We start from the raw sequence: 25660 nt of genomic DNA on the forward strand, positions 1-25660 counted from the left end.
TGTGGGATGTTTTTACTCTATGACCAATGAAATTAGTCTTCTCAATGTTCTCTATATATAGAGCGGTACATTTGAAATAAGGAGAGAGTTCATTTTCTTTGCCTTCTGATCAGGAGTTCTCTGTTCCCGTCCTGCTCAACAGCGTCACCTCTGGTATTGCCAGCTGTTGTGGATAAATTCCTAGTAGCAGGATGCAAAGACTAGTCAAAGTTGTCGCTATTACTCCCCCCAGCTACCAGGACGACTCTCCAGTGTATTAGAACAACTCAAAGCTAGAGCAGGTTACTTCAATCAGCTGGACTGAAAATCACAGTGACTCAGAAGCTGATTCATAAGCAATGCCCTTGCCTCAGAGTAGCAGACTGGGACAGCACCAGCATCAACCTTTTAACATTAACCCACTGCCACGTGCTTCCCTAGACTGCCAGTAAGGCAGATGTAGTATTAAAAGCCTTGTACCACCATAGCTGAAGTTCAGTGCAACAGCAGAGAGAGAACTCAACACCAGGGTACAGCTCATCTATACAGCCTGCCTTCCCGTGCTGAGTCAATTCAACAAGGGTGGAGAGAACTTCAGTTTTCCACAGGTATTAAACCAATCTACAAAATTCCCCACCCCGCTCCTCTTTTTCTGAAAGCATACACTACCATTACTTTTAAATGATGCCATGTGCTTTTCTAAGAATTTAAACTTTTCCAAGACCAGAGGCAACACTGCCTATTCACCAAAACACGTAGAATGGAAATGGTTGTCAGAAAATAACTTCATTCCTTGGAATATCATGATGCATGAGGCCACTGCTGGGCTCAATAAACCATATTTAGTCATTGGAAACAACCTGTTCACTGATAAAAATAGATTGTCAGTGTAATTGCACAAACACTTTCACAACCAAGCAGAGTAATGGCAATAAATCCGACGTGCCACACACCTTCATCCCATTCACAGCACAGAAAAAGTTGTAGACAATCTTCTTTACTTTACACAGATGGAAAATCATAACGACATGCTCCCTAAACAGGCCATGGGATGGTTGTCCTGTTTCACTTGCACATTATCCCATGGAGTGTGCAGTCAAACATAAATAAAGGAGCACAGACACATCCTCTTCTTTCCAATTTCTTCCACCTGATGCTGAAATCCCATTCTCAGTCTGACTAACAGCAATGCTTCAAACCCCTCATAACTGGAACTAAATTTTCAGCTTCTAAATGTCCACCAGGCCAGACTGTCAGTTCTACCCCAATGACTTCAAGTCACTGAGCCCCCAGGCCAGCCACACAAGCCCAAACAGCAGTGGCAGCTCTTGGCTCTCTGAGCCACGCAGGCACATCTCTTGATAACCAGGCTCCCAACACCACAGCCACCACCCACACCATCTACGTGTCCAGTCCCACGGAGCCTCCCACAGTAGGAGCCTGCAGGTCCTCTGCAGATGAAACCACCCCAACATCACACTCATCCCTCACAGACAGAGCCCTCCAAGTCCCACACAGGCTCACCCAAAATGCTGTGCTTGTAGTCAAGCTTAGGTGCCAGTCACAAAAGACACATCTCTTCCCTGCCTCAGTTTCAAAGAATCACAGAATCAATGAGGTTGGGAAAGACCTCTAAGATCATCGAGACCAACCTATGACTGGACACTGAGAGCCAGGTCCAGTCTTTTCTAAAACACTTCCAGGGATGGTGACTCCACCACCTCCCTGGGCAGCCCACTCCAATGCCCAATCACCCTTTGTGTGAACAAATGCTTTCTAATGTTCAACCAAAATCTCTCCTGGAGCAGCTTAAGACTGTGTCCTCTCCTCCTGTCACTTGTCACCTGGGAGAAGAGCCCGACCGCCACCCGGCCACAACCAACCTCCTGTCAGGCAGTAGTAGAGTGCAATAGGGTCACTCCTGAGCCTCCTCTTCTCCGAGCTGTTCAACCTCATTCTCTCTATTGATTCCCCGACAAGTCCCCATAAACTGAACGCAATCTCCCCATTTCCTATATATTTCCTTGCCACGGGATTTCACAGCTGGGTCACACTGAAGGGGGCTTACGACCCTTCCCTCTCTCCCAGGTCACTTTTGCTTTGAAATCCTGCGTGCTCCCTACAAACAGGAAGATACCCAATCCCTCTGCCCAGGCCAAGCCCCCTCCACATTCGCCAGCGGAGACCTCACATAGCCTCTGCCACGGCCACAGAACCCCACCCGACCCACAGCGCCGCATCGGTTCCACGCCAAACCCCCCGACAGGCCGCCCCGCACGCCCCTGGCGGCCCCTCTCGCCGCTGTCCCCTCACACCGACCCCCAGGCAAGGATACAGCCCCGGCCTCGGCGAGCACTCCCACCCACACCGGCGGCCGCCGCCGCCATCTTGAAACAGCCGCCACTCCCTGCATACCCCCGCAGCCCCCCCGGCTCTCGCCGCCCATTGGCTGTCTGCGCCGGAGGCACGCGGAGGGGTGCGAGGCATGCCGGGAATCGTGGTCCTCTGAGCGTCGGTGGCCGCCACGAGCCGACGATGGCGCTGCCTGGAAGAACTATTATTCCCAGCGTGCCCTGCGGCTACGGGGCAGTAGGAAGGCCAGAAAGGCATTGTTCTCTGTCGGGCTGGGCAGAGGCAGGAGGGTCCTGCGGAGGATGGAGGAAAAACTCCCCAGCGGCATCAAGCCCTACCTGGACAAGCTCACCTTGGGCGTCACAAGGATATTGGGTGAGTGGCGTTGAGCTACAGCCCCACGGGGCGGGGGCAGGCCGGGAGCGGGGGGAGCCGTTTGTCACAGCCCCTCCGGTGAATCGCGCAGCTGAGCAGCCTGTGCCCACACACGGACACATCCTTGTTTCTGGAAGCAACGGCAGGAATCCTGAATCTCTCGACTTTAAGAGTTTCATAAACACCAGAGAAGGAGAAGGCGGTGTTTTATGAAAAATCATGGAATCATTGAATGTTAAAAGGTGGGAAGAGACCGCAAAGATCATCCAGTCCCAACCCTGACGCCATGGGCAGGTTGCTCAAGCGCTTATCCAGGCTGGCCTTGAACACTGCCAGGGATGGACATCCCCAGCTTCTCTGGGAAAACCGGCCAGTGTCTCACCACCTTCAAAATAAAAATTTTCTTCCTAATACCCAACCCAACCTTTTCCCCCTCTTTCAATTTGTATGCATTACTCCTTGTCCTCTCACTTACAGTTCATAATGAAGAGTCCCTCTCCAGTTTCCCTGTAGGCCCCCTCCAGATATTGCAGTGTTCTGTGAGGTCTCCACACAATCTTGCTGTGTTAATCATGCCTAAATTTGATCCTCTGTGGTAATGTGGGGTCAGCAGGGAGCATGCCCCATGAAGGGGAGTTCAGCATGGTGCAGTGTTCTGATAGAAGGCCGATTTGTGAATCTGCTCAGGATCAGATCCCCATAAATAGTTGCCCTGCAGCTCATTCCCACACTGAGATTTGTTCCACAAAATTCCCTGCTTGTCATTTCCAGGTTTTGCTCAGATATTGAGCCTTCTTGCATCCCCTCAACTCCCTCTGAATTCAGCAGGACTACAAGGCATCCAAAGGAAGTATTCTCAGACAAAACTTTACTATATCAGTGTAATCACAAGGATTTGTGCAAGTATTTATGTGTGCAAAGGATTTCAGCATTAGACCTTTGATACCTCAGCAGATAGAGCACAGGACTGTCCTATTTGTAAGGCTGAAAAGCCATGCATCTATCCCAAACCATGTGAAACAAGATTACAAGTTGCAGTCTTGGAATTTCTTCCTGGGAATTTTACAGCCAGAAGTGAGCTCTGTTATTATCTCACCCCAGAGCAGCATTGTAGGACAGTGAGTTTCACCTGGTAACCTCAATGTATCTATAGTGGCACATAGGTTTGGGTAGCTGCTCAGACAGATGAGATTAAAAGATCAGGGTTAAATTCTTTCTCTGAGCTTCAGTGAGGACAGGATTTCACCCTCAATCTCTGATCAGTGTTGTCATACTGACTTATTATCGGACTTCTTGAGGTGGGGGATGGGTGGATTTTTTTTCCTGTTTGTTTGTTTTGTTGGTTTTGAGGTAAGGATAATGTTACCTCTACTCTGTGAGTGAAACTGATGATCATCATCATAGCAAAAGCTTCTTTGAAGTAGCTCTTTTTAAAAAACAGGACTAGCCCTGCCCACTTTTTCACCGCCCTCAGGTGTGTGAGAGCTTTGAGATGTGAGCTGTGTCCAAATGTCGTGTTGCCATATAAACTGCTTTGGGTAGGTGTGTTGTCTGCACCAGCACAACATGGCAATGCAGATCTGGCTCTGAAAGTCCTGCAACATCCTTTTCGCGTGGAAGGTGTTTCCTGGTTTGTGTTTTCTGTTTCTCTCTGTGTCTCTGACAACTTGAATTGTGCAATACAAGAATGTCCATCACAGTGATGTTTTACTGTCACTTCTTTTCTCTGTCTCTCCGCACCTTCTGGGAATTCGGCACATTTTTTCCAGTGAAGTAGTCCAAGGCATTTCAACTCTGCCACCAAATTAATTAGAATTGCTTAGCTAATGGGAAACATTACCAGTCTGTTCAGTGCTTGTTTCTTTCAAATAACAAAGGCTATCTCATTCAGAATGACGCCTTGCTCGGTATTTATTACTACTAGAAACTATCTCACTTTAAATCTTTTGGAAAGTCACTTGATATTTTCTGCCTAACATAAAGTACAATCAGTCATTGTTTTGTTGGTTTGGGTTTTTTTTTTAACCTTAGTCTCTGTGGAAGTCCCTACAGAAGGGATATTTCTCACAAGCATTATGGAGGCTATACCTTGAGGGGAAAAAAGGAAGAGATCTTTCCCATTGCCAGTATTCATTTTGCTGAAGTTCTGTGAGTAATAGAAAATTCCAGAAAGATTTATTATTCATAATTAAGTCAGAGTGGAAGGTGTTAGCTCTTCTGGACTGCCCAAGACAGAACCATTCTTCACTGTTAGCACTTTCTATTAGATAAGAATGTAACTATTAAAACATTTTAAAATTACGCTGAGAGTTTAGCCAATTTACAGGCAGTATTAGCAGTACTGTAAAGACTGAAAATCCTGTGATTTCCTGCTTCAGCTTTGTGTCACACCACTACATTGACTGTTTCTGATTAATGCTGTAAAGCATTTTTGGAAGCTTCTAAATGAAATGTCCTAAAAATAGGGCAGAGTTTACCATGATCTTGAGTCAGATTAATTTCTAGGGTGTAGTCTGAAGAAGTTAAGCTTTATCATGTATCTAGGTGCCACTAAAGTGGCTTCTTCATTTCTTCCATCTGGAAGGAGATGCAACTCATTGCAAAGTTTACCCAAATGTTCAATGGCGCTCCTGTCCATACCTACACACATCTGTTAAACATGTTCTTCAGTTTACCCACAGTATATTTTTAATATTATATTTGGGTTTTTAAGATGGAATTTCTCTTTCTTTTGATCTTGGATTTGGTTTAGACCTCTTTAGAAGTTGCATTCTCTCATTCCTAGACATCTTCTTCTTGACTGATACGAAATTTAATCTTCTGTCATCCCAGCCAAGATGTTGTGCATGATGAATTAAACATCCCTCCTGTTTTCTTTGATCACAGAAATAACAATTACTCTGTTATTATAATCTCCTCAACTTGTCATAAGGTTTGCATAGCTTAGATGGAAAAGACCAGTTAGGTAATTTATTCCACTCTCTTGTTCAGACAGCTTATATTTGAGCAAGAGACAGATCACCCTGCCTTGGACCCACCTACCAGAAGTCAAACTTGGTGAAAGATCAGAGTCTTCTGTATGTTGGGGGTCCCGCTTGGCCAGACAAATTTACCTATGTGACCAACTATGAATTTTTTTTTTAAATGTCTTTAACTTGGAGTTGGTTTCTCTGATGCCATGCTTTATCTTTTCAATTATCTGACAAGTTAACAATCAATATTTCCAACTGAAGTGAAGTTTAGGTTTCCTGAAACTGAGAGCCACTCTTTCACCAACAGAACAGACAAGGACAATGCTATTGATAGAATTAAAAGCCTGGCATTGAAGATAAAAAACAAACCAAAGCTGTCTAGTGCCTGCTTTTCCTGTCTGGTGCACTGTGTATGTTTTACCAGAAAGCAATTGTAATGTGTGTGACTGCTTTAGGGGCCAATACTTTCACAGCAGAGCCAGTCTTGAAAGCCTTGCATAGTTAACACTGCTATTCCATGGCCCTGTCTGCTGGGCTTGCAGTTCCCACAACAATTTAATAGTCTCTCTGGACTTGATCCAAAGAGAATTATCTCAGTGGGAATTACTTCAGTTAGCTGTGGATGACATAAACCATTATAAAATAGTAATTGTAAAGGAGTCTATTCTGCTATCACACACCTGAAAGCACCATGTGGCTTAGTAGCTTACATTTATATAGCATTCTTTCCCATAAAACATTCAGAATATTTTTATAGATTGATGTGACTTCAGTGCTTGTAGCAAATTTTCATGTGTCCAGCTGAGGTTCCAGAGAACTGATGTTTGCTCATCCAGATCCCTTCAGCAGGATCAGATTTCTGTGTCTTTCCAAACCCACTGAATCCAGAGCTGAAGTGTGCCTGCCCTTGTGGAATAGGGTTGCTAGCATTTCACAGGAGCACTGCACTGCATCTTGTCCCTAGGTGAGGATATCCTACCCAACAAAAAACACAGGGCAGGCTTACAAATAAAGATTCATTCCCCGTAAGAGTTTGCCTCAAAACCCATCACTGATTTTTTTTTCGTTTTCCATAAAACCTCTGCAAAAGGTGACACCTTGAAGACAAATTGTGTGTGCTTACATCATAGAATCATAAAATGGTTTGAGTTGGAAGGGGCCTTTAAGATCATCTTGTTCTAACCCCTCCCACTCTGGGCAGGAATGCCACCCACTAAATTAGTGTATGTGTAGATATATCACGATATGTGCATATATGCACATTTTTATATGTATTAAAAAAATCAAAGGATAACATTTAGTGCAGCACTAGACATCCTCATGCCAAGACATGCAAAGTACAGTTACAGACAAAAGAAAGTGACTGCTCAGTCACCAGCACAACGCTTGCAATCATTAATGCCTTTTCCCTGTCTGTCACTCAGTAATTTGCAAAATTGTCTGTCTCACAGTGTTGGTGTCACCCATGCCAGCTGCAAACATGCTCCTCTTTTCCTTTCAGAGACTTCCCCAGGAGTTGCTGAAGTGACTTTTGTGGAAAAGGAGCCAGCTGAACGCCACACAATCGTCTCTTGGGAGCAAGTGAGTATTTTCCTCATAAAACTGCAGTGAGGTCAGTTTGAATGTGCAGCAGCCCGTGGAGAATGTCAAATGTAATGGCAACCTTGTGTTTATGAGACAGCTTGTTACCAAGTTTGATGTACAGTGCAGTCTAAACAGGTGTTGTTGGTTTTTTCTTAATCAGGTATCACTCTTTTAGGTTGCCACATGCACCTGATATGTTAGAGAAACATCATCAGTGTGGGTACATTCAGCATGACGGCTCTAAAAAGAAACTACATAACTGTAGTAGGCAGTGGTGACTCAGTGGGGAGCAAACAGTTTTCTGACTCAGGTCTGAAAACATTTTCCAACTCCCTTTCAAACAAAACAAAGCAGCGCTTTCTTATCCATGGCCATTAAAGGTAAAGGCCTCAGGCTGGCAAATAACATTACCCCGTTTATTCCAGTTACCTTTTTCTCATTTTAGTCTCAGCCATTTGCTTCAATTTCTCATATCCCTTTCTTTCACCTCCTCTTTGGCTACCCAGCCTAATCTTTTGGCTAGGGCATGTCCCATTGCCTGTTCTAGAAGGCTATGAAAGACACATGCTACCTTCACTTTGCTTTATTTGATCTTATTGCATCAGTCTGTGTGATCAGAAGGCTCCTGAAAACTGTTGTGTGACTCTTGGCATTTTCGCTCCCTTTTTGGAATATATGTATCTTCATAAATCCCATGGCCATGGCTGAGTAACTGCTTGGTAGGTGTTGCTTGTGTAAGGATGGGACAGTAGAAGCACTCTGGCCTTTGGAAAGGGACATGGCAGAGAAAGGAGTTGAGTGAATCATCCTCCCTCTGCTCAACCCTGGCTGTGGCCTAAAGCAGCTGCTCCAAGAGATCGCTCTTGTTACCACTGCATAAAATACCTTCCCCTTTGGCACCTTGCCATTTACTGCTTTTCCTAAACAGTGAGGAAAAGTCTTACACTAGTTTTGGTAATGCCCTATTCCAATTAGTGACATTTACCAAGAACATATATTATAATATATATATATATATATATTCCAGTTTGGAATGTATGTGGTGTAAACCTGTGTGTTACTTCCTGAAGCTTGTCCAGAAGTCAGCACTTGTGGTCAGGGAGAAATGTCCTGTTTTTCAGGTTTGTGTAAACCAACCCCTGGTATTGGGTTAACTGAGCTGGAAAGTTTGAGGTACCACGACTGTAAGCCAGCTCAGGTCTGGGAACACAGAGTGATATTTGCTCATTCTTCTGTTGAGTGGAGAGGGCTGCTTCTCCTCGACATGGTGCTCATTCCTCTAATTTTTGGGTGCTGCTTCTCCTCAAAACTAAAACTGACCTATTCTTATAAAGCCAAACAAAGCTATTATTTCAAAACTGAGCTATTCTTATAAAGCCAAACAAATGCTGTAGCTGAAGCACTTCATTCAAGAGAAGCCAAAACAAAATTTCAGTTCCCACCCTCCCCCCTCCAGCCAGCAATCAACTAACTCAATTGTGGAAGTAAATGAGTACAGTTGAGTTGGACTTCCAATAGTGATGGACTTGGCTGTCTGTCTGTTTGGTTTTGGTTCCCATTGCATTGACAAATTAAAGCTCCCTTCTCAAATAGAAAGGTAACTGGATTTTTTTCTCCTTTTTTTTTTCCCCTTGAGCTCTGGAGATGAAGCGTAAATCTAACCCAGTCTACACAGTTGCAGGACAAAATGTCCTGCTGTGATGATTAAGTACAATGCACTCAACAATTCACAAAGCCGTTCCAGGATGAACTTGTACCTGATTTTTCCTGAAACTTACCTTTCTTGAATTTGAATACGTTTTGGTTTTTTTATCGGATTTATGGCCACTAGGTGGCAATACTTATGCACGTAATCATTTCTCCATGGCTGAGATTTTTAACAAAATTTTAAACTTCCTTCTACATCTTTCATTTTGAAACTGTTTTTCTGTGATGTAGGAAAAACTGGTGAAACTGCTCCCAAAACTACATTATTTTTCCCCCAGCAACTTCTCTCTCTATTGAGACTCACCAAATAAAAGCTTTATTCTTTAGATTATTGTTTAATGGAATCAATTTTTCCAGTGCTGTTTCAGTTTTGCAAGGAAAGATTGTTTTACTGAGAAAAAAATCCAGAAGCTCTTAAAAGTTCAGAAGCTCTTAAAAGAAAATCAACATTTTAAAAATTATTAATTAATATATTATTTTATTCATGCTGGGTATATGCATTTTTTGTTTCCATCAGCCATGTTTTCTAAATTGTGCTGTGCCATGTTTGTGCTACTATGTAACTGGATACTGCTGTGTTTTAAAATCTCACCTTGCTGAGATTAAAATAATCTTTAAAATTTTAAGCTTCTTGAATGTCTCTTAGCTGTCATGAAGCTTTGCAGGGGAAGCTGAGCTTCATGACAGGAGTTAGTGCAGTAAGGCTGTAGGAGAGAAGGAATTTTTTCCAATGCAGAAAGAACTGCTAAGTGTTACCTGTCACGAAATGAAGCTTGAAATCGCTCCTGAAGAATTTATTGGAAATCAGCAAGCACACAAAAATGTTTAAAGTGTATGATTGCCAAGTGTATTTACATCGGTTAAGCATCGCTTCCCCTAAAATTGTAAGCAATTCATTATATTTAAAAAAAATGATTTTCCAATATTTCCTCATATTTAAACCTACAAAGATGTTACCTTTTCCCCAAGAAAGAGAGACAAGAAGTACAGGAGGGAGTAGAGACAGAGTTCCCTGGTCACCAGAAAACCAGTGCTAATAACTATATCATCCTAAGAAACCTTTCCCACTCCTAAAATTAGGCTGGCAATGGCCCTACTCCCTCCACGTACAATTTTTAGAAATAGGTGTTACACTAAAATACTGCTAGGAGGCACTCTGGTGCAGTGTTTGAATCACATTTTCTTTTTTGTATCAGCTAGAAGAAAAATGAGTCAGTCACATCATTGTTTTGGTTTTCAAAAAATAGAAAATTGCATTTTTGTTAGAGGGACACAGAGGTACTTGAGACCATTTTCTGTTGTCCTTCTCACTTGTTACTTGGGAGGAAAGCCTGACCCACACCTGGCTTTCATGGACTTTCAGTACCTTTCAGATGTTAGAAAGTGAGAAGGTCTCCCTCAACCTCTTCGTGTCCAGTCTGAACACGCCCAGCTGCCTTAGCCACTCCTCCCACACTTGTGCTTCAGACCCTTCCCCAGCTCCATTTCCTTTTCTGGACACGCTCCAGCACCTCAGTGTCCTTCTTGCTGTGAGGAAACAAAGCTGAACACAAGATTCCAGCTGTGGCCTCACCAGTGCCCCCAGCACAGGGGGATGGCCACTGCCCTGCTCCTGCTGGCCACACTATTGCTGACACAAGCCCGGTGCCATTGGCCTTCCTGGCCACCTGGGCACACTCCAGCTCGTGTTCAGCCACTGAAAACCAGCACCTCCAGGTCCTTTCCCATTCAGCAGCTCTCCAGCCACGCTGTCCCAGCCTGGAGCTGCAGGGGGTTGCTGTGACCCAGAGGCAGGACCCAGCACTTGGCCTTGTTGAACCTCACACAACTGGCCCTGGCCCGTGGATCCAGCCTGTGCAGATCCCTCTGCAGAGCCTTCCTGCCCTCCAGCAGATCAGCACCCACACCCAGCTTGGTGTTGTCCTCAAATTGACTAAAGGAGCTCTTGATTTCCTCACTCAGATCATCAATAAAGATAAAAAACAGTACAGTACAGAGCCCTGGGACACCACTAGGGACCAGCTGCCTGCTGCAAGTAATTCCATTCACCAGCACTCTCTGGGCCAGGCCAGCAGCCAGTTTTTAACTCAGAGAACAGAGCATCTAAGCCACAAGCAGCTGCTGTCTCCAGGAGAATTCTATGGGATACAGTGTTAAAGACTTTTCTAAAGTCCAGGAAGTCAACATTTCTGGGCTTTCCCTCGTCCACTAAGAGGGTCACTGTGTTACAGAAGGAGATTCGGTCGGTCAGTTATGCCTTTGACAAACCCATGCTGGCTGGGCCTGATCCCCTGGATCTCCTGGAGGTGCCATGTGATGGCACATGAGCTTCCCTAGCACCGAGGTCAGGCTGACAGGCCTGTAGTTTCCTGGTTCCTCATTGGAACCCTTACACACAAACCAGGAACCTCCCTCTCTACTGTGTAGTGTTTCCAGCACACATCTGGAATGTCATCCTCCTTGCTTCTACAGCATCTCCTTTTGAGTCCAAGTATCCGTGCAGGGTGTGCACCTTCAACAGTCCTTTTTGGCATCCTTGTCCTCCCTTAACATTAGCTAAGCCTCCCATCCCTGATCTCCATGAGCACAGGATCTACCTACCTTGAGCTTGCCTTGTGGCTGTGATGTGGGAGAGATGGGGAAGTGGATCCAGCAGAGCCAGTGCATGTGGAAAGCTATGTTTCTTCAAGCTGCGTGATGGGGAACAGGCTGGAGGACTTCTGGGAGGTAAGTAGTGTTCCTTACACAGTGCTCCCTCTCTTGTTAAGCTTTATAACATATTGAAAAACTGGCTGCACAAGAGAACTATCCTCAAGAGAACTTTGAAATCCTGTTCTCTGCAGCAGGGGATCAAGTCTATTCTAGCCCCAGAAAATGAAGGTGATCTCCCGGGAGCCCGCCAGGTCAGATTTATTGAAGGTGCAAGAAGAACATTTCAATATGTTACATAAATTAACATCAACATTCACTGACAGCTAGGACAAACCAGCCATAGGACTGCAGGACATTAAGGAGAGAGAAGGGTGGCTACTGATGTGGTCTAATTCTTGGAAGCTCTGAGAAGTGACATGAGTGCTTTCCTTCTCTCCCCAGAAGTTGGGTAAAACTCATTCATGTTTTTAGAGAAGTCTCTCTAGAGCTATATGTTTTGATTGCTTTCTGTTTCTTCAGTGTATTTGCTTGAGAGGCATTGTTTCAACAGTGTTTCAAGTGAATTGCCATATATCAGAGTTCTTAGCTTTGGATCCATGTCTAATCAGGTCCTGGCCGCAAAAATCAGATTCTTAAATTTTTCACTGTACTCAATAGACTGTGCTTTCCTGTATGACTATTTTGAGACATTACAGAGAACAAAGAAAAGGAGTAGACCTCACACACCATATTAAGCACTTGGGATATTTTGTTTTATGAGCCGATGAGTATAACCAGATAACTGGAATGAAAACAGCTGCTTGCCAGGGCTGTGGTTAAGTCAAGTCTGACATGTTATTTAGAAGCAGTGTATTTTATGGGGCTGGAGAACACAACCCTGAGAACTACCAGTTCAGCAAGAAGAACACAGAGTTTGATAAGCTGTTTTTAATATATAGTGTCTTGTTTCTCTGACTGCTGTCAGAAGATTACTGTTCTGATGTTATATGGTCATGTGACTAAGCATAATATGACAGCTCAATCAATCCTTTCCATGAGATGGAGAAATGGGTGTTAATGAAGTTTTCTATTTACAGGCCTTTTCCTATAGACCCCAGACCTGCTCTGGTACTGCATTTTTTATCCATATATTTTGCACCAGCAAGTATTGGTTGAGAGAATCCTGAAATAAATTCAGAGAGCAGCCATCTGGAGAAACATGCACATGTTGATCTTTTTCAACAGAAGGATTCAGAGCATAAAACCTATTCCGATGTGATTTTTCTCTTGTCTTAGCTAGCTATATTTGCTAAATTGGGCTGTGCCTGAGTTGTAGCAAGATTTATCTGGACACTACAGTGGAAGTTTTAAAACCTTAGATTTTGTCATCATAGTGGATCTAGTTCTCCTGCTTGACCACTGAAGCCAGGGGACCCATTCATATACATGTTTTTACTGCTGCAATGAATTAATTGAAATTGGGGGATTTGAAATGTAGTCAAAGTATTATGTAAACTTTTGTATTCTGCTGAGGCTTTATAGCAGGTCTGTCATACTTTCTTTCTTCATAGTTTTAGCCATAGTCACTGTGCTTACAGGTACAGCTTGAAACTGGAAGTGCTGAAAGCACAGCATGATATTATAAATATTTAGGACTGAGGAGAACCACAGAAGAAGGTGTGTTTGTTAAAAGCATTTGAAGAACTTCAGATATGTTCATGTGGTTTACTAATCACCTTAAACTTACCACCAGGTCCTCAGCCATCAGCAGACTTTTGTCATAGGGTAGTAAATTCTTCTCAAAATGGCCTCTGCAGTGTCAGGTTATCTGCTTTAAGACCTGTGGATCCTGAAGATTTTCTCTATCTGGATTAAAAGAGTTCTGAGCTAGTGACCAGGCTGCTTGATGAAGCAAGTAAGGTGACCTGCCCTATTGCAAGGTGCAAAGCCATTAGTGTCTGGGACTCATCAGGAGCAGTCAATCAACATTAATGGATGTGCTTTAAAAGTAAATTAACAATTACAAGGTTGTGGGCAGATTAGGGGCTCCTACATAGTGTGTACACCCCAGTTTAGGTGACAGAGACTGTAACAACCCAAAGTGTCTGTGAATAAGGCTTTAACTGGCAGAAAGGCTGTTCTGGTCCTAGGGGAGGGAGGGCATGTGAACTGGATGAGACCAGCACCTTCCCTTGCTCAGCCAGCAGCTGATGACTAGAGGTCAGCATTGCAGCTGGATTCACAGCTGGCAGGTTGCTCTTGCTGGATAGATTGGATGAGATTAACATCTCTTGAGATGTTAAAAAATTCATGCCCCAAGTGAAGCAGGGATATTTGAACTGCATGTGCATCTTCCTTTTCCTTAGGTACTGGTTACTAGAATATTCTGTCTTTATTTAATGAAACATTTCCACAAGGAGAGTGGTGCAACCCTTGGACAAGTCAACATGCGCAGATTGTGGAACCTCCATCATGGGACACTCTCCTGAGTTTTGAGGTCGGATTCTTTTGGAGTCCTGAATGTGACTATTTTAAATTTGAACTCACTGGAATCAATCTGGTTTTTTCTCTAAAACTGTTACAAATAGACCAACAGGTAATAACTCCTTTAGCCATGCTTGTTGCTTGCGTTATTAAAACTGGCAGGTTTCCATTTTGTTTAATTTTATGTACTTGACACTTCAGCAAGAGCATAGGGTCACTGGTCTGCAGCTAGTCCTGTCCCCAGGAGCAGGGTCTACAAATGCCTATAGTTCTTTGAGCTTCTTTTTGTTCTGAGGATTAAGCCTTTATCCTTCCATCCTTGTATTTGCAGCTTAACTGAAGAGTCTAAATAAAGAAAGACTCTTTCCACAACCAAGCAGGTATAGGAGAAGTTTTCTGGTTCCTAGAAGCTCGAGCTCTAGAAGCAACTGGGGTTGCTTCTTTCACTGGTGGCTCAAAAGGAAGCAGGCTTAGGAGCCCCAGTCATGCACTGAAGTTTGGAGGGATGAAGCCAAACCAGCAGATTTGTGAGTCTGGCTTTGCATGTGCTTGTACACATAGTTTTTTGTTAAGTGAAACATCAAATCTACTTGAGTATGTGCAGCATTTGAGTCCATACTTCTTATACCTACTTGGAGCTGAAATCCCTCAGAAGAAGAGAGTCATTGTGCTAATAATATACATGCTTTAGTGGAACAGGTAAGTTTAGTCTGATTGCACTTAAAGCAAAACCCTCCTCTTTTAAGCCGTATATATGAAAAAGCTGATTGTTCTGATTTATGTGAGTTTGGAGTGGCTGCTAATCTCAAACGGTAATATGATGTCTCAGTTTGGGAACAATGCTGTAATAATTTTGTGATGACTAACTGCTTATTGTGAAATTTTCCCAAGCTACCTTTGTTAAGACTAGTAGAGTCCCAAGAAATACACTGTTTTTTTCTCAAGGCTTTAGAATGAGATATTTGAACTGATTTGAGTCACCTTGGGGTTAAGCAAGAAACTTGGTGGCAAATATTTCTGTATCCATTTTCAGTTGTTCTTAGAGTTTGAGACATGTTCTGCATTTCCCCATTACACTTTGATTGTTATTTGCAGAAAAACTCCTGTATATTACCTGAGGATTTAAAGAACTTCTATCTGATGACTGATGGCTTCCAGATGACCTGGAGTGTGAAGACTGATGGTGAGTCCCTGTGTTCCCCTCCACTGAGAAGCTCAATTCATTGCAGCCAGTCTTTCCTTTACAGAACCTCTTTAACTGCAAACTTACTTTCTGCCCAATCAATACACATCTCTCAGGGCAAAATCTATTGCTTGCATGTTCTGGTATCCCACAGAAGAGGTGCAAACACTCTTTCTTTCTGGCAAGAAACTAATTATTCATTACATAAATTTTATTCTGTAATACACTGGCCATCTGTTGACACTCAGATTTAGGTGTGTCATTTAAACCTCATACCTAACTCCCTCTGTAGTTCATGTAGAGAGAAACAGCTCTTGCTCATTATCCCATCATAAATCAGTAGGAAGAGTCACCCTCTGATAATACTTCTTTCTCATTGAAACATGTATGTACATGTTGGAGCCTGATTCTGCTTTCCACCACCTAAAGTCCAAGCTTCATTTTCCATCCTTGTTCAGGAAAAATCAAGTAATTTGTTCACTCTGCAGCTGTTATCCTGGCTCTCATTGCCTTCAGGCAGGATTCTCCAATTGGGCTGCGGACACTGCTCACTTCTGGAGATGGGTGTCAAATGCAGGGTCTTCCTCAGGAAGTGAAATTTCAGAGACGGTTCACATCAGTGCTTTAGCACCTGCATGACTCCCATCATGTTTCAAGTGGGACTTACGACCTCTGAGGAGTCTTGTTTTCAGGGCTCACAAGTGCACGGAGATCAAGGCTGCTGGTACAGCTGTCTTGTTTGAGCAAACATCCAGCAGTGTCATCTGAGACCCATCACACTGGCACGTGGCTGAACAGAGTGCTTGCTGCCTTGATGTCTGGTAACAGTCTGAGTCCTCAGGAGGACAAGTCCTGTAGGATTCTTTCAGGAGCACCCACATGTTGATGCACTGATAAAATCCTCTGTGGAAGTGGGAACCAAGAGGATGTACCCTGAACAGGTACATAGAGTGGAAGAGGACAGGCTGCCCAGTAAGCTGTGAATGTATGGGGTGGTTTCATATAGGAAGGGCAATAGCAGGGAAAAGAGTTTTGAGGAAGAGACTGTAGCTGAAATCCTATAGCCAGGATTTTAATTTTTCACAGGACTGAGCTAACAGCTGCAGCACAGTCCTTGCCAGCAGTGTAATTCCCTTACCTTTAAAGCTCTGAGATGGTGTTGCATCATATGTAAGTGGGAGTCTGTGTTTGAAAAAGCCTCATTTTTGATCTTGTAGAGTCTTAATTAAGTTAAATGTCCAGATCTGCTGGGTATAACCATTCTTCACCCTGCAGAGGTTGATGTCTGGAGGAAAATAAATGCCTCCCATGCTTTCCTGACACTGATGTGATTAATGATTGGTTTTGTTGCAGATACCCCGATGCCCCTGGGCTCCATGGTGATTAACAGTGTCTCGAAACTGTGTCGGCTTGGGGGTTCCTCTATGTACACTCTACCTAGTGCTCCAACTCTCGCTGACCTGGAAGATGACACAGATGAGGAAGGTAAGGCACTGTTAACAAGCTAGAAAACCTGCTCTGTCTCATCCCTTTTGTTCTAATTATATTAGAATATAGCACAAAATATGTGGACCAAAACACTTTCCACCAGGTTGCTCAGAGCTCCATCCAGCATAGCCTTAAAACACTTCCAGGGTTGGGAGTATCCACAATTTCTCCAGGCAGCCTGTGCCATTGCCACATCACCCTCACAGTAAAGATTTTTTTCCTAATATCTAATGTAAAGCTGCCTTCTGTCAGTGTGAACCCACTCCCCCTTATCCTGTCACTACATATCCTTGTGAAAAGTCCCCCTCCATCTTTCTTGTAGGCTCCCTTACAGGTACTGGAAGGCCACAATTAGGTCCCTGAAGCCTTCTCTTTTCCAGCTGAACAAACCCAAATCTCTTAGCACCTCAGCTATCCCCCACTGCAGGGTAATTGGAATAAGATGATCTTTAATGTCCCTTCCATTCTACAATACAGCAACAGAAAAGATCCCCAGGTAGATGGGGATTACTTGGTCTAGCAACCTGGTCTAGAGAAGGGCGTACCTGTCCATGTCAGGGCAGTTGGAGCAAGATGATCTTCAAAGTCCATTTCCAATCCAAACCATTCTGTGATTCTCTGACTCTCTGTCTCCTGGTCTGCATCTATCATGTCTCTTCTTAGTTCCCTACAGCCTTGGCTGTAAGGTAGATCTGTATGCTGTGAATGTAGTGCGGATTAGTGTTATTTGCAACCTCTTTTAACAGCCTGTTCTGCCTTTTCCCTGTTTAAACTTTCACCTGAGCCTTGCCCCAGTGATTCAGCTTCCAAAATTTTTGTGTGCTTAAGGTGTTAAATGAACAAAAGATAACAGGTTTTGTTTTGGTAGTGAAAACACAGCTGGAATTGGTATGTACATATAACTATGAGGCTACCCTGCCTAAAAATGCTGGGAATGCTGCTATTTAGAGAGAATAAAAAAGAAAATCCATTCATTTTGTCAGAGTTCTCACATCCAGCTGGAAAAATCAAGAGGATAAGAACACAGCCAGGTGTCACACCAATTTCATAAAAGAATGCTATTTCGTTTCAATCTTGTCTCTGCATCTCTATAAGCTCTTCTAGCTTCTAAGTGTGGCTGAAAGTAGTTTTTACATTACAGTTTGGCTGCACTCCTGATCTTCTAGAAATGCTCAGTGATGGTTGAGGGTCTTGAGTAAGAGTCAGATATGGTTGTTGAGAAGAGAAGGATGCTGAAGTCACACTGGAATGTATGGATAAATATATATCTCTTCAATTTCATTGAAGTCTTGTCACAAGAGAAAAAGAATAAATTGTTCTCCCTGTCCTCCTTAAAAAAAAATAATCAGGACAGAAAAAGGAATCATATATACAACAGAAATAATGAGCTTCCATTGTAGCAGGGAAGATTCAGGATCCATGAGGAAAACTTCTAAGTGATAAGTGATGGATTTGGGTTGAGTACCTAGAGATTGTGCCTGTGCCTTCTCTAACACTGGAGAACTTTAAGAAAAGATTAGACAAACCTCAGGGTTTGTAAACCTCATCTGTAAACCTTGACTCGATTAATGCCAGGGAGGAAATAGAAGACAGCTTATCAATTTTCAGCCATCTTGATTTACTAAAATATGAATATCAATCTAATATCAATATCCATCTGAGACAGACAAAAACTCTAACAGTTTAAAGTTAGAAAGTGTATGTTTATTATAACAGCCGGGCAGCACATGGGATAACTCCCTAATGCGTACTGCAAAAATCACATGTATTACAAAGCCCTTTTATTTACAGAAGTCTTGAATACACAAAATATGAATTCATATCCCTGTCACTTCCTCTGCTCCGCTTCATATGGTAATTGGCAAAAAGGCTATTAAGCATGCGTAGTTTTGCTCCCTGAAATGAGTCGGGGGTCCATTTTGGGAAGGGGTCTCTAAAACGAAGAAGTAAAATAAGTCTTCCTCGTTCTGACCTTTCCACCTTTTCAATGCATACGTGACAAATGAATCCTTGTAGTTTTCCTGTGTTCAATGGATTCCTCAAGTATGGGAAGTCTGCAACTGTTTTTGTGTCCTTGAAATCTGTTTATCACATTCTGTTTTTCATGATAAGCACAGCTACCCAAACATAAAGTTGACAAGCAATGAGTTACTAGATCCTGGATATCTTATCTAAGATCCGGCTACTGTTAACTATGAACAAAGCCTATTTATCTACTTCCTCTAACTCAGCAACATCTAATTTAACTATCATCTTAATGTTCCTAAAATTCTTAATTCTTCAAAATTAATGTCTCAATCTGATTTTGACTCTGTGGTTTGTTTTCCTAACAGAGATGAAAAATTTTCTCACTTTTTGGGTTTTCTTTGCTTGGTTTTATTTTAAACTTAGGGAACTTAATAATTTCCAAGAAGTATAAATGTAATAGGTTGATTCAGTTCTTCATCAACTGATTTATTAATGTATAAAACAGATAGACTCTTTGCAACTGTGTCACATTCAGTTTTCCAAACATGTTTCATAATTTTTTTTCCTTGGTTTTAGGTAATGGAGACAAACCAGAGAAGCCACACTTTGATTCTCGTAGTCTTATCTTTGAATTAGACCCATGCAATGGGAATGGGAAAGTCTGTCTTGTTTATAAGCATGCTGAACCAGGTAAGACTGAAAAAAGAAAAGTTAGCTATCTCTTCTTGTGGATTGTATCTGGAGGCCACATGTGGAGAGTTATCTTGTATTTCTGATCTTCTTTGCAATTTTTAAGTGAAACTTTTACTGGGATGTCCTGTCTCCACTGAAGTCAGGAGCTAAATCTTAACTAGATCTAACATTTTCACTCCTTTTAGTGTTGGAGTCTGAGTTATGATTCCTGTGTGCATAGAAGCAGGGAAGTATTGAAATAATACAGAGCTCCACTAATCTGGTTACTTCCATGTCTTGGAACAAAGCCGTTACATTTTGATGAGAAAGGGTATAACTCTGCTTAGAAACAAAGTGTAGATGGTAAAAAATGCTGAGACAGAATTAGACTGGGTCTCCCTCCTTGTGCACAGATGCTGGGTCTCCAGGTGCTAACTAAGCCAAAATGTGGCAGGAAGGGTTAATGGGAGTGTGAGAAATGGGAGCTGAGCTGTTCTTTTTGACAGAGGTAACTGTTATCAGTGAGAGTAGTGAAACACCCAAGGCACTTGTAAAATAGTTGTCATCTGTTTACATGTGTAAACACACATGTATGTGTGTTTACTGTGTAGGGTTGTGCAATTGCAATATACAGATTCTTAAGAAAAATCTTGGGTTATTATCTTGTGCCTTTCATTGTGTGTTACTACAACTGCTATGGCAGGAAGTTCTTGGCCTCTTGCCTCCCATGTTAGTGATTTCAGCACATACAGTGGATAACCTGGGCAAGACAAGGGAGCTTTGGTTACAGGTGTCAATGTCAACAATGTCTGTTTAAATGACAGTGTTCAGCATCTCAATCTCCCAAGAAAAAACCTTCTTTTTATGCTACAAAGGATGTCACCACCAGAGAAATATTTGATCACTGTGGAAAGATTTTGCAAAATGTGTTTTTGTTGGCAGCACATACTACCATGACTTCCAGACTCTGGACTATTCAGTAATCCAGATCACTGACAATTGAGTTAGTTGCTTTTTACTTTGTGGGGCGGATAAATGTTTGCCATAACTGTACTTTGAACATATACTACAAAGTTGCTGATGTCCAAGAATGTTCAATGTAGCATGTCACTCCCAGGTTGTGAAGGAACAGCATTGCATTCATTGTCGAGCACACAGCTAGTCAAGTACCCATGCAGTGAGTGAACACTGGATGATGGGTAGGACACAAAAGCTTATGGTAAATAGGGCTAAATAGTAAATAGTCATCACATCAGGCTGACAGCTGGTCACTGGTGGAGTTCTGCAGGGCTCCATCTTGGGCCCAGTGCTCTTCAGTGTCTTCATGAACAGCTTGGACACAGGACTGGAAGGGTTACTAAGTTTGTCCATTATATTAAAGTGGGAGGAGTTGATGTCTCTCTCGAAGGCCCTGCAAAGTGACTTCAACAAATTAAGAGAGATGTGCAATCATCAACCATATGAAGTTTAGCAAAGACAAGTTCTGGATTCTGCACCTGGGCTGGAACAAGCCTGGAGGTACATAAAACAGCCCATCTGATTAGGGTGTTGTGTCTCCCACCTTACAATGGCCAGGGATTAATCTTAATATTGCAAAGCAACAGTGTAATTTGTGTTTGTTTTATTCTAGTGGTCTCCCCAGACACAGAGATCTGGTTCCTGGACAGAGCTCTGTATTGGCATTTCCTCACCAAAACCTTCACAGCCTACTACCGCCTGCTCATCACCCACCTGGGTCTCCCACAATGGCAGTATGCCTTCACCAGCTATGGGGTCAGCCCCCAGGCCAAGGTAGGACAGCAGAGTCCAGCCTGTCAGTGTTTTGCATAAGTATAGACTGGAAAAACATCTTCCTATCTTTTGGCAAGCTGTCTGTCTGCTCAGGGGGGCCTCCCAGGTGAGCAGCGGAAGGGACCACAAGTTTTTTCCCTGTAACACGTTAGCAGTCATTTGTTTCATGGTAATTTGAATTTACTAATATTGTGTTAGCCCTGCTTTTCTCTCTCAGCAGTTGGGCTTCATAAAAATTATGCTCAAAAAAGGGCAATTTAAAGTCCTAGAGGTGTTAAAGAAAACCTCTACATAAAGCCTTGTGAGCATTCCAGTTACTTGTTATTGTTATTAAAATTATTATTCTGCCATGCCAAAATCCTGCTATTAGAGGCTTCTGCTGCTCTTCTCTGTTTGACTGGGCCTTCAGCCCTATCCCTGCCTCCCTCCTGTGAGAGATCAGGGAATGGAGCTGATGATCTTACTGAACACAGCTTATAAGCCAGCACAGTGTCAGTGCACCTTGGCAAGGCCTGTTCGGACTTGAGTGTCCTGCACTTCACCCAGACACAAGAGCTGTCTGACCAGCATGAGATTCCCTGGTCCTCTGTGCACACCAGAATTGCTAAAATCACTCCTGACTTCCCATTGAACAGTGGCTGTAGAATTTGGTTCTTCTCATTCCTAATGCCTTTCCTGCTATAAATATTTTATTATGTTCAGTATATTTGCAAACCTCAAGAGGAATCATTCATATATTCCCTAATAATTTGCAGCCCCTGTTGGTTAAAATCCTCCTAGTTTGTTAACCATTATCATTTTTAAAAGTTTTCAAGGGGATATATTAAAGCTGTTTTCCACTAAGCAGTACATTAATAGATAATATTATCTATATTTTCGAATTGAACTTCTGTATGTCCTGCTCAACACTTTGCTGATGGTTTCACTGTGATTTGAAATACAATAACTACTATAGCTTTATTTCCTGACTCTGTTAATGGAAAAACAGAAAATTAGAAATAGAAACAATAAGACAAACTAACACAAAATTCTTTGTGTAAGAAGTTAAAATTTCATTATTTTATGTGTGAAGAGAGGGAAGAACTTTACATTTTGAGAAATTCAACTAGGTGGTTTTCAGTTTATAAGCACACTTAAATTCCAAAGGTTTTCTTAATCCTTTCTGTTTATCTGAATCTAAATAAATGTCACTTTGTTTCATCCCCTCCTTTTGCTTTTCCTCCTGTGGTGTAAATCAGGATTCGCTCTTGACAGCAGTCACACTGCAGGAAAGGTGGTGTTAGGATTGTGTCTGGTTCTCCTCTTCCCTATCTGGAATGCAGTTCCAGGACTGGGGCTGTAGCCGTGCCTTGTGTATCCTTATCACAAGCACTCTTCCAAGTCCTCTAAACTGCAAACTGATAAGTGGCATAGGATTAAGCTCAAGTCTTGGGGAAGATTGGGAGCAAGGTGGAATTGTCTAACTGCAGTTTGAATTTAACCTGTTCCTTCCCCACCATTCTGCCTTTCAGCAATGGTTTAACATGTATAAACCCATAACCATCAATACAGCTCTCCTGTCTGAAGAAGCTGATTCCTTTGTGAACAAGCTGGACCCCAATAAGGTATTTAAAAGCAAGAACAAAACTCCAGTGCTCAAGAAGAAACAACCTTCCCAGCCACCAGGCTCCCAAAAGAGTCACACAAGCATGACCTCTGCCAAGACATCCTCACTAGCTGGGAATTCTTCAAGGAAGTGAGCCCACTAGACAACATTTGCAATAAGCTTTGATGTTTTTTGCTGCAGAGTCTCTGTGGTTCAGAGCAAGTTCCTTGTGCATGAAGAGATGTGCCCATGGAAAACACATTGCAGCACTTGCATGAAATATAGCCACAATGTGGATGTAGTTCCTGGAGGCTCTTTAAAAAAATTGATACATCAATTTTATTCCCTTCTGCTACTTGCAGCATGTACTTTTCAGAGGGCATGAAGAAACCTTTGATGTCACTGCTCCATAGGGAAGCTTTTGTTCCTGTACAACTGCAGCAGTGAAATGAAAGTAGATGTAATTCACTGTAACTTTAACAGACCAATGCTGAAGTAGAGGGTGTGAAGATGTTTCTGCCATGTCCTTTGAAAGAAAACTGTCCTGATCTTGCATGCTGTGGGAGCAGGCTGGAACCCACTGAACACAGAAGTATTTTTCACTCCAGATAGAATCAAACTCTGCACTTCCCTGTGCTTCATCCAACTTCTGCTCTGACATTCATGGTACAATGGAACTTGTGACTTCCATGTCTCTGCATTAGCCTAGCCACTAGCTCTGCAGCCCAGACCACTTTTTGGCCTTTGTGCTGTATCTTTTCAGATGGTGATATGATTTGCAATAATCCTGAAGTCAGAAGCTGCAAGATCCTTTGTTACCTCCCTTTGTGGGAACTGCTGAGCAGAGAGTCAATGGTGTTGAGTCACATCAGCCAGGAGGACTCCTTGGTTTGTCATACATTCATTTGCAAACCTGACCATTGAAATAGACACTTTTCAGTTGGGCAGGATCTCACCAGGGGCCACTGAGATCCTACAGCCTTAGAAGCCCCTGATGCTGTTTTCTATACTGTAAGTTTTCAGGTTAGAACTGCACTTTAACCCATTCACTGCTGGTTTTCAGTTACTCCTGTTTATTTCCATTACTTTTCTATGCTATTCTGTCTTCCAAATACACTGGAATCATGGTAGCACCCAACACATTTTGTGCCTGAATATGAAAATCAAAATCACTGTCTTCAAGTAAGCATTTACTATTTAAACAGCATCATCTCTAATTTTTGAAAAACCACCACATAATTACACAAGACAAACATACCTCACAGGGATGTTGTGAGGCTTTCATGAGTATTTGTATGGCCTTCAGAAAAATGAAGCCATTCTGTAAGTGCTTAATAGTATTTTAATAAATATTTGAATATTTTCCTCGAAAGTGATTGGGTATTTGAAGATACTTTGGAGAGCACATGGACACGGGATGCAAAGATATATGGCAAGAGCAGTGTTCAGGATGGATTGTTTGGGGTGTTTTTTAATGCGTTAAAGAATCTCTCACTGAGAAGGGATGGGTTACAGTGCTTTTAGCTTGTCCCTCTTGAGCTACTCAGAAATTGCTAGTTTATTTCACACAGGCCAGAAGACTGAACTTTGTGGCAGCTGTTCTACTTCTGGCCCGCAGTCACTGTACAAAGTCTCTGCAGCCATCAGCCACTGCTCAGGTATATTTTGCTGCTTCCAGCACTGCCAAGGGCCCACCTTCAAATGCCATTGCTGCATGGCCTAGCAGCCACTCTCTGCCACTCCCAGATGACAAGAAATCCTCTAATGCACCCTCTCAAGCCCATGGGCATCTTGAGACAGGTGAAGATCTGTTCTAGCTGCTCTATTGACATAAAGTGAGCTCTTATGAGAAAGCACGCGTCAGTACTTCCTACCCAACCCTATCCCATGCCATAGCAATACCTCAGCTATGCTTTTAATATTGGGATAGGAATGACCATTAAAGCCAGTAAATGCCCTTTTCTGGAATTCTGTGCAGTAGTGATGTTCCGTCACTTCCTGCTCTTGGAGAACTCTGTTTTGTTTATCCATGGCACCCAGCCCTGGGACTGCAGTTATGTGCTTGACATACATTACCACACTTGCTTAAGCACTTTCTAGAAAAGTTCAGACTATTGTCACCCTCGTGGGAACAGGCAGCTTCTGATAGTGTTCTGCCTCTAATCCAATGACACCTCCAACTTTTAAGACTCTTGCAGGCCCACTTCCTCATTCAGATGGAGATAGCAGAATTCTTGCAGCAGCAGGGCAACATCTTACATTTCTCATGCATTCAGAGTAGGAAAAAAGTTTGTGGGGGGCAGTTTGTTCAAGATTTTGGAGACACTGTCACAGAAGTTCCCTGACTTCTATTCTGTGGTGGTAGTTGGTGTAGCTCAAGTCTAGAGTGTCAGTACACACATGGTTCTTTGCTGCCAGCATGTTCCAGCAGAACTGTGGCAGGATTCAGGAGACCCTGTAGTTTAGTTCAGTAATTTCTTAATGCTTCCTGAATGTTCAGATTAAAAAACAAAAACAAAAAAAAAACAAACAAACAAAAACCACCAAAAAAAAAAACAACCCAACAAGTTTATGTTTCTATTTTAGACTGTTGTTTTTCTTCTCTCTTCTGTGCTGTTCCAAACTAGGTATGTGGATATGCAAATGAAGCAAGCCTAGGCCCCGGTCTATCGCTGTAGTGTCTGTCTCTTACCAAAGAATATTCCAGATCAAAATTTATGTGTTAATTGACTTAATCATGTTGTATCTGCCACTGTTGATGCCTGTATTTTGATTCATATGAATATATACGTATCTGGAGACTTGTAGCTCTGCTTTGCTTTTCTTCAGAATATTATAATTGTTTGAGGGTTGAGTTTTGTTTTGGGTTTTTTTTTGTTGTTGTTGTTG

General features: G+C 42.6%; 2 protein-coding genes across 4 annotated transcripts in view; one reads left to right on the forward strand and one right to left on the reverse strand.

Moving 5' to 3' along the window:
• Positions 1-2375, reverse strand: part of KIAA1328 (KIAA1328 ortholog) — a 172290-nt gene extending 169915 nt beyond the window's left edge. The window contains exon 1 of the mRNA XM_054003892.1: positions 2315-2375. Within this exon, the coding sequence (XP_053859867.1) occupies positions 2315-2366 (52 nt within the window). The 5' untranslated portion in view covers positions 2367-2375. The remainder of the gene's footprint in view (positions 1-2314) is intronic.
• A 209-nt stretch (positions 2376-2584) lies between these two features.
• On the forward strand, positions 2585-25578 carry TPGS2 (tubulin polyglutamylase complex subunit 2). 3 transcript variants are annotated; one of them, XM_054003499.1, is made up of 7 exons: positions 2585-2706; positions 7180-7259; positions 15180-15267; positions 16621-16752; positions 19300-19413; positions 21026-21186; positions 22698-25578. In XM_054003499.1, the coding sequence occupies exons 1-7, from the start codon at positions 2634-2636 to the stop codon at positions 22923-22925; spliced, it is 876 nt and encodes a 291-aa protein (XP_053859474.1). In that variant the 5' UTR covers positions 2585-2633; the 3' UTR covers positions 22926-25578. The 3 variants fall into 3 exon arrangements, with proteins under 3 accessions (XP_053859474.1, XP_053859476.1, XP_053859475.1); XM_054003501.1 differs by lacking the exon at positions 2585-2706 and adding an exon at positions 11526-11696 and having other exon boundaries at positions 7179-7259; XM_054003500.1 differs by lacking the exon at positions 2585-2706 and adding an exon at positions 11560-11696 and having other exon boundaries at positions 7197-7259.
• The last annotated feature ends 82 nt before the right edge of the window (positions 25579-25660 follow it).

This window comes from Vidua macroura, chromosome Z (genome assembly GCF_024509145.1).
Source record: "Vidua macroura isolate BioBank_ID:100142 chromosome Z, ASM2450914v1, whole genome shotgun sequence".
Classification (NCBI taxonomy): Eukaryota; Metazoa; Chordata; class Aves; order Passeriformes; family Viduidae; genus Vidua; species Vidua macroura.